The sequence below is a fragment of the Xiphias gladius genome, chromosome 14 (genome assembly GCF_016859285.1).
Source record: "Xiphias gladius isolate SHS-SW01 ecotype Sanya breed wild chromosome 14, ASM1685928v1, whole genome shotgun sequence".
Classification (NCBI taxonomy): Eukaryota; Metazoa; Chordata; class Actinopteri; order Istiophoriformes; family Xiphiidae; genus Xiphias; species Xiphias gladius.
The window spans coordinates 4,580,009-4,589,375 of NC_053413.1; the positions used below are offsets into that span (position 1 = coordinate 4,580,009).

A 9,367-nucleotide genomic window follows, 5' to 3' on the forward strand; every position below is an offset into this window, starting at 1 on the left:
TGAGGGTTGACTTGGACTTCTTTTTTGTTGCTGTGGGACAGTGATAGCTCCTGTACATTCACGCCAACAGTTGGAGTCAAGCTGATTATTATTACTTGTCAATCCTAGACATTTTTATCAAGCTTTGGGGAAAGCAAAATATTTACCGCATCCTTAATTCCTTCAAATTCACAGTAGACAGAGAAATTTGCCGCTGCTGTTTTAATGCTCCCCAGAATAAAAAGCAAATTTTGTGAGCTTCACACAGCATTTTCTTGGAGACAATCTTGCATCTTAAAATTGTAAATTTTAAGATGCAGGTTTTACCCGGTGAGTTTTTTATTTTTGGCAACCCAGTAACTGTTAACTATAGTAGATTTTTCATTTAAAAATACCAATTAAATAATAGTAATTACAATTCAAAATAACAGTCAAATCAGTCTTGCAAGATCAGGATTTGTTTTGGGGCTTAATTTGTAAAATTAGATCATTTTAATGCTGTGGATTCTTTCGGTTTTAAGATTATTTTATAAAGCCTGCTGTACACTTTTTCTCTTAGAGGCTAAATGAACTCTTTGCCACACATTCAAGCCATTCCGTTTCATAGAAAGACCCAGTTTGGATGGCTGGGGGACTGAGGTATTGGATTGCAGACGCATATGCACAGACAAGACCCAGAGGGATCCTTGACCCAGTCTCTTGCCTCCACAAAGTGCGCTCTGAGAATGTTTTCATTCATGCCTTTTTGACCCTAGTCATTGGCTGATTTCCCCTCTTTTCTAAAGAGGGGAGATCACTTGGCACTGCCAGTCCCCCTCTCATCCAGATGCTAGATTATGAAACAATTCCTTAAAGTACAAAGTCTTAAATCGTGGGCGTTATGTAAAATGGACAATATATTACATGAATATGTGTATTTATTTATAGAATATGAAGGTGAAGATTGCTGCGCGTTAATTCAGTGTTGCATGCCAAAAAATACAAAAGAAAGAGTAGCCTTTGCACACTACTAAAGTAGGAGTTGCAGAAAAAGCAACAGAACAAAACAAAAACATCACCTCCGGCACACTGTCAACACTTCCTCCATCAGGCATTGCCCTACCAAAAGATTCAACAAATACAAAGTATAAGTGTTGACAGTGTGTGGGAGTCGATTCTTTTTTTTTTTTTGCTTTTTTTTTTGTTGCTTTAAAAAAAAAAAAAAGAATTTCACCCAGTCTCAGGTCATTTTATCCATGAAACTATGTTGTTCCAATTCACTCCCAGGTATGAGGGATTTAACGTTTCGCTGTGCTGGTGAGTTGGCCCGACCAGTGCTGCTGGTCCGACGGTGTGGACGTCTAAACCCATGTAAATCATCCCCAAACACGACCCGTGCTGTGCTCTTAATGTCCCTCACGGAACGAAGGGAGGATACGTGGGAAACACTGATAATGTCAGACCGGGCGCGAGGGAGAAGTGATTCTAAGGGCCTCTCACAGGGAAGGAGCTTTGAAGAGGATTTTCTTAGTCTTAGCAGGATGTTGAGAATATAATAATATGAACACATATCCTGTTAAGTAGCTTCTTTAATATTTGCTGACAGATATCTCATTTGTGAGATGTGTGTGATTCGTTTTTATGTGGTCTGCCAGGGAAACGAGTTTTAAATAATCAGCATTTTGCGCAGCTTTAAATCATGAGCTCTAGTCGTTAACCTCCATATACTGTACATATACTTTTCCAATCTGCAAAAAAACAGAAAGAAAGAAAGAAAGAACAACGGAAGCTCATTGGATCCTCACAGTAAAAAAAAAAAAAAACCGAACTTTTCACTGGTGCTGCAGCGGGAGGGTCCGGGCCACCGGAGTGGGAGGCGCGCGTGCAGGGCTGCTTAAAACGGAGAAGTCGCGGTGAGTGAAGGAGTCCTCAGAAGAGCGAGAAGCCGGGCCCGAAGGGGGGCCGACAAGCTGGACTACAGCGGACTGGTAGCGGGGGTGAAACGAGAGAGCTCCCAGTTGTGCCGCTGTGGAAATACCAACATCTGGCCGAGGAGGGATGCGCTGCAGGAGCCGGCGGATGCTCCGCGAAAATGTTTAACTGTGTCTCCAACGGCGTGGTGAGTAGGAGCACCGGAGAGCCCTGCTTTACGAAGCCCCAGCTTCAAACACGTTTCACTAGAGTCTCTTGGCTTCTCGAATTAATAATTATATATGTATGTATGTATATATATATATATATATATATATATATATCTATATATATATATAGATAGATATATATATATATATATATATATATATATATTTTTTTTTTTTTAAACAAGAAACATGCTTTTCTAGATTCATTATAGAGTTTTGGAGAAACCCTTATTCATACGGATCATTTATTGCACAATTAACTTCATAGCTCAGTGATTATTTTTCATTAAACGCACTACGCAAAATAAACGCTTTACCTACAAGCATTATACGATTCCTACCACTATTTTTTATTTATTTCGGGACATCCTGAATTTAGGGGCCTGTTGTGATGGCACCAGTTTCATACAATCACGTTCCATTATTTTCTGCCAGCAAACCGAAAATAAAAGGCCTAATAACCTACAGTGGTGAGGCCATGTAGGCCTAAAGCAGAAGTGGCAATAACACGGTTACGGTAACATGGGTTATTACGGTACTTGGCGAGATTAATCTGATATTTATTTATAAGTCATATTATAAAGGCCTCTACAAAAGTCATACCAGGAACACAGCGGCGGCGCTTATTTGGTTTAAACATTATACGCCGTTCCCTCTTAATGAGAGATCAACCCCACCAGTCCGGTAGGTTTACTTACTGCACCTGCTTTAATATCGCAGATAATATGGGGGGGTCAAGGGTGAGCCAATCATAAAACTGTGTTTTCTTTAAATACGTGCGTCTCGGTTCGTTTCTCGATCTCTCACAAAAAGACCCCTTTTCAGCGTGTCGCTGCGGGTTAGAAAAGCAACGGTAGACGGTCCGACCGGTGGCCCCGGTTTTGCAGTTCGGTGGCCCAGCGTGAGCGAGACGAACCTGCGCGTCACCGGGAGACGGCCTTCGCTCGCCGTCGGGCGCACGTGCGCGGCTACGATCACAATTAGTCAGAATCACGTTCAGCTGTGAGCGCGAGCTGGACGCCGCTCTCCTGATATCCGGGAGTGGGCTTCGCTAATTGAACACAGGGCGGAAATGTTCTCATTATTGTTTTTTTTTTCCATCGCAAAAATGCAGGCGTCCATATCAAAGTGAATATGTGGACCTCTGCGGTCCACACCGAGATATGAGCGCACATGAATTAAAAAGAGCTTTACAAGGAAAAAAAAAACATGCTTTCAGAAAGTTTCACCCGATTTTTAGTTTTCCAGGTGGCCCTGCGGGCGGTGGGCTGACCATTGGGGTTGTCATGGAAATACGAAAGGCACATTAGCCTACGCGGTCATCACTATGGCTTGCTCACCGCGCCGGGCGTGTCGGTGACACCATGTCGGAGGGGGAAAGGCCACCGGCGGAGGCTGTTCTCGCTCAGCCGCAAGAAGGACATTTCTTTGTCGACACGGTAGGTGTGTTTTTTAATCAAATGGACGAGCTTCTCCCGCGAGTGGCTCGCTGGAGGAGGAGGAGAGAGCTCGGATGAACTGCAGCTTGCGTGGCCGTCTGCGCACTTCAAAGTGCCGCCGAACAAGCCCGAGCGAGAGCGTTCGGCGTTGGACTCGTGCAGACCAAGCCGAACCCGTGTCACCCTCGCAGCCCAGTTTGGAAGTAGTTTTCTTTTTCAGACATTTTAAAAACATTTTCATGGTCGCTTTGCTTGTCACTGACCGGCTGCCAGACCCCAAAACGCCGCTCTGCATTTTGTGATACGGGCATTTTCTGACACACAGAACATAAAGTCTAAGAAGTTTTTAGTAGGCTGTTGCTACATTGTGGGATTTTCCCCCCCCCCTTCCCACAGGGTTCCTCGGGGCCCGATGACATTTTCGAGGAGGACTCGTATTCTCCGTCCTCCCTCTCTTCGTCGTCGTCGTCGTCCGTCCACACCGTGCCCTCCCTGCAGGGGAAAACCCTGTGCACCTCCTGCGGCCTGGAGATAGTGGACCGATACCTCCTCAAGGTCAGACTGAGAGTCGCCGATAACTCTGCAAGACGAGTCCCCTTTAGTCGTAGCTAATTATGAGAGAACGAAGTCCCCAGAGGAGCATTCACGTTCAGCATTTTTGTTGCCCTGAATCAAATGTCAACTGTCTTTATTTGTCTTAGTTTTCAACTGGGTTCTTAACTGGGGGAAAATGTCATTATTCCAGTTATTACTCAAAGGTTTTTGTTTCTACCTAAATGAAAAGAATAGATTTACTGTAATTTAAAATGAATATAGGTGTGGCTTCAAAGGGGAAAATATTTTTCAGCCTGTTAGACTGTTCACGTTAAATTAATTTTAAATCAGCAGACAAGTAATTTTTGGTTGTTGTTGGACTATGGTATTTCATTTCACGAATGCACAGATTTTATACTCTTTTTACCCCAGATTGTTAAGTGTTTATATCTCTGGTTGCAAATCAAATAACCTTTGGAATAACATGAGCATAGTCCTATAAGTAGACTAAGTCACTCATAGGAATATTATAGCCAATAAATAAATAAAATGCGTTGTCAATCTTTTACATCGTTATGATAGTATTAACTATACTATTAAGGGATGTTTAAAATGACAATTGCAAGCCATTTTTGAAAAATTGAAAAAATATTTTTTTTCCCCCTCAGGTGAACAACTTGTGCTGGCATGTGCGCTGCCTCACATGCAGTGTGTGTAAGACATCACTGGGGCGACACGTGAGCTGCTATATCAAAGAGAAACAGGTTCTCTGCAAACTCGACTACTTCAGGTGAGTGAGACCTAGAATAATTTTATCTCCAGTGATTGTCTTTTTTATAAATGTTTTACCAAAAAACAAAACAAAAAAGCAGGTGTCTTATTTTATATCAGTGGTTGGGACCTAATCATACAATGAAGGGGAATGATGGTGACAAGGTGCCACATGGTCCCTCTGAAAATATGCATATTTGTGGTTTGTTGTTTTGAGTAAGAGGCAAAAATACAACAGAAAAATTAGTGTAGCCAAGGTGTGCTGATTTCAGATGAGAAACCAAATGGACAAAATACAGCAGGAAAAAAGGAAAATAATATTTTGTATGACGCATGCTCGGCTAACAGGCGACTATAAGGACTGTGTCGTACTGCAGGTCTCTTTTTCTGATGTGCAAGATCACTGAATGCCAGGATTCAGTTATCATTTAATCTAATGCTTGTCTAAGTTTTGAATGTATGAAAACGACTGTTCCTCCTCACACTCGACCTCTCCTCCTGTTTCTCATTTTTCTTCAGGAAGTATGGGACCCGCTGTGCTCGCTGTGGCCGGAACATCCATTCTAGTGACTGGGTGCGTCGGGCACGAGGCAGCACCTTCCACCTGGCCTGTTTCTCCTGCACCTCTTGTAAGCGCCAGCTGTCCACTGGGGAGGAATGTGGATTGCTCGAGAACAGGGTCTTCTGCCGGCCACACTATGATGTTATGATGGAGAATATCAAACGCTCTAAGGAAAATGGTGAGTTTATGGGTGGGATGGATAACAAGGATCAGGTTGAATGGTAGCAAAGTCAGTAAATTAGTCATGAAACATTACACTACATTACACAAAACTAAATAGTAAGAATTTTAGGTAAAATAAAAAAAAAAATATATATAGTCTGGGCATTCAGAAATAAAGGGTTTGGCCACCAACATCATTAATTCTTAACCATGTAGAGACTGTAGTGTTAAGCCATGTACAAGAGCTCATGAGTGTGTCCAGTCTGAGATGCTGCTCCTCCATATTACACATGTTGAGTTCATAATAAAGTGTGTGTCACTGAAGAACAAGCCTGAAATACAGCATTCCATGTTATATGAAAATGGCTCAAAACCTCCACAGATAAAAACTGTGACATTTGCCTCTGATTTCTGCTGCCCATCCAGTAAAACGGAGGTGCAGCTAGTCCCTTCAGACACTGTTCTGAAAATCAGAATAATCCTCGGATCCTTTTATAATCTCAGTATAAGAGTTTGGTTATTTGCAGATGCAATTAAGATATTTTTTTAAATTTCTGATAAGACTGACACCAGTTACTCAAAGCATGTGCCAAGTCACTAGTCATTTGTAACTAAAGTAAGTTAGCAATGCTGTCTTTGGTGAGAAGATCAGTGGAATCGTCACGTGAAAAATGGCACAGCATCGGTCAGTGTCTGCAACAGCTCATGTCAAACTACATGTTATTTTAAATCAAACTAAAATGCAAATGGCACATTGAATGTAAAAGAACCCCATTTCCAATAATTTAGTATCTGCATCAGTTAATTGCGCTTCAATCATTTTCGCTAACTAATGTGACTTTTGTGCGTTCACACAAAAGTCAACCCAGACCTACAACTTTCTATACGTGTACATCTCTGATGTCACTATGGTACAGACTTGAAAAATGCCCACAGGGAGGCACTGATCTGGAACAGGGCACTTAAGTAAGAGCCCATATTTCAAAATGTCAGACAATCCTTGTAACATGTCCTGTGTCGTCTTAAAGAGCAACCAAAAGTAGAGGACGAGGTGGCAGACAAAGATGACTCCGGTACCATGCCTAGACCTGCTAAGAGGGCCAGGACCAGCTTCACTGTTGACCAGTTACAGGTACCGCCAACTACTGTGTGTGTGTGTGTGTGTTTTGGTATTTCTTTGTGTGGGGTTACTGCTGCTGTGAGTACAGGGCCATTTTTCCTTCTGACTGTAGTAAAATTGATTGACTTCCACGACAGTGTGAGGCTTGCCACCTGCATATGAGAGAGAGCCATAGGATAAGCCGTTCCCTTTACATTTCTAATTACCAATGAACCCTTTTCCCTGAGCAGATGCTCAGCACCACTATTGGGCTAGTGTGGTTTTCTACTAAAGTATTGGTAGTATTACATATCTGCATCTGATCTCAATAATATTTCATCAAGCTGAAGACCCAGGTAAATTTGTCAAGAGTCCAAACCCTGAGTTAGAATGAGTGAATGTTTGATTTAGATTTGTGAGGTGGGCAGACACATGACTCCAAATGAATGTTAATGTTGCTCTGTGAGTGCTGAATGTGTAAATAGTCAGTGTTAGCCATAACAAATGTGTAAGCTGGTGATATTTAGTCAGCTTTTGTTTTGTTTTTCTGTCCTCTAGTGGCAGTGGCAGTTATTACATTTTATTTGAAACCCGACTCAGTGGTCTCTTCTAAACTGTTATACTCTAATTATCAAACTTGACTAAAAGGTCAACCATATAAACATGTCCCCCTCTGTCATTTCTTCATCTGTAGGTAATGCAAACTCAGTTTGCTAAAGACAACAACCCAGATGCCCAGACTCTCCAGAAACTGGCAGAGAGGACTGGTCTCAGCCGCAGGGTTATTCAGGTGAAGCAACTGTTACCTCTTGGAGAAATGCTCTAGTGAAATCTAGTTATTTCAAAAATGCTGATTGACTTCAGCAATTGTTATTGGGCTCTTAAGGATAAGCCACTCATATTAGTTAAGCATTTAAATTGTCAGTGCACTGACGAATTAAATGTTTATGCTTAGCCAGTTGAGATGCACTGTACAGGTGTCTTAGAAGTCTGCCATCCTTACACTCCTACCGATCGCATAATGAATACAATTGAAATCATAGCTGCATTATTTGCAAGAACTGGCACATTTGTACTAATTTTTACAGCCACATTTTCTCTGAAATGGTCAAATGTTTCTAAATCTGAATATTAAAATGCCACCAGATTGCTTCCTATTTCTGCATGTGAATTTAAAGTGTTCACATGAATCATAATGAACAACGACAACTTGAGGGAATTTTAACATTCCATGCACAAATATTGCTTAGTCTCATATTTCTGTGTCTGAAAAGCAGAGGGAAGTATTGTTTAACCAGCAGGTACCACTTCAGCACCTGAAAGTAGAGACTATCGCTTCAGAGTCCAGTTATCAAGCCCTTCTACCTCCTTCAGGTTTGGTTTCAGAACTGTCGAGCTCGTCAAAAGAAACACATCAGCCCAAATCCTGCATCCTCAACAATGATGACATCACTTGCTCCTGGTCAGCTGACTCCACCTTTGATGGATGATCTGCAATACACAACCTTTATTTCCCCAGACACACCCCTCCTCACTACACTGACTTACATGGATGGTAAGAAACCCATTCACACATCACTATGCTGAGAAAAGTAGAGTTTTGTCGCACAAAAAAAACACCTCAATGACCATACACAGCTAACTCAGTTTTAACAATCTGAATCATCCATATAAAGCTTTTTATGACCTGAATGGCTGCTGTGTTAACCCAAAGCTAGGCCCATACCTGGATGAATAACATCTTGAATACCAGTGTTGATTGAATCCAAATCCAAGAGTTTGTGGGAAAGCGTGTTGCAAATGTTACAGAACTAGTTACTTAGGAAATAACTATCATGATTTTAATTAAGTCTTTGTGGTTTATTCATAAGTTTGTTTGTTTTTTTCCTTTCATACTTTCCCAGTCCAAACTCCAGACCCACTCTTGCTTCAGCCACTTATATCCCATCCACTGACACAACTGCCAGTCAGCCATGCCTCCTGAAAACTAAGGATGATAAGTGCCTGATGGGAAGATGAAGAGCAAATCATTTCACTTTAATAAACTCCTGCAAAGATTGGATGAGGTCAATTCATTTTCTGTCCACCAAACGGACAGCGATTAAACAATTTAATTTTCACTGCCCGATGTGTGAGCAGACACTTGAAAAAGATGTGACTGTTAAGTCACTGAATTAATTTAATTCAATAGCACAAGGATTCACAGATGAGAGTAAGTTAAATGTCAAGTGAAATATTAATATTTGTAAGATGAAACAAGTAAAACTTAAACAAATGTAAGTGTTATGAATTTCTTTAATATATTTGGAAAATATGAAAAGGCACTTTTTTGGAAAATGATGTAAAATTTCTTTGGTTTTCAGTAAAAAAATTTAAATTTTTTTTTTTTTTACGTTTTTGTTTTACAATGTAACAGAAAATGTCAGACTTGGCATTTACAAGAGAGAGGATCAAATGGGTTCTCTGTGTAAAGACTACTGGAACATTCAGGACTGGGTTATACTGCGTATTAAAACCACTGGAGATGGTACATTGAGGGAGATATTCTCCTGATCCTTTTTGTCTTATTGACGAGATGAACATGTACAATGCATTTATATTAAACAACAAATATGGACGGCCCTCCTTCATTCTTCTCTTGCACTGCCTAGACTTTACTCTTAACTCATCCACATGTCAATTCCAATTTTATTTATACAGC

The 9,367-nt window shown here is 41.1% G+C and overlaps 1 protein-coding gene across 3 annotated transcripts; it reads left to right on the forward strand.

The window, feature by feature from the left end:
* The first annotated feature begins 1,892 nt into the window (after window positions 1-1,892).
* Window positions 1,893-8,726, forward strand: LOC120799012 (LIM/homeobox protein Lhx8-like). Of its 3 annotated transcripts, none has more exons than XM_040143818.1 (8): window positions 1,893-2,077; window positions 3,935-4,093; window positions 4,741-4,862; window positions 5,363-5,583; window positions 6,596-6,699; window positions 7,361-7,456; window positions 8,041-8,221; window positions 8,571-8,726. In XM_040143818.1, the coding sequence occupies exons 1-8, from the start codon at window positions 2,051-2,053 to the stop codon at window positions 8,648-8,650; spliced, it is 990 nt and encodes a 329-aa protein (XP_039999752.1). In that variant the 5' UTR covers window positions 1,893-2,050; the 3' UTR covers window positions 8,651-8,726. The 3 variants fall into 3 exon arrangements, with proteins under 3 accessions (XP_039999752.1, XP_039999751.1, XP_039999750.1); XM_040143817.1 differs by lacking the exon at window positions 1,893-2,077 and adding an exon at window positions 3,168-3,538; XM_040143816.1 differs by lacking the exon at window positions 1,893-2,077 and adding an exon at window positions 3,565-3,741.
* Window positions 8,727-9,367: the final 641 nt, after the last annotated feature.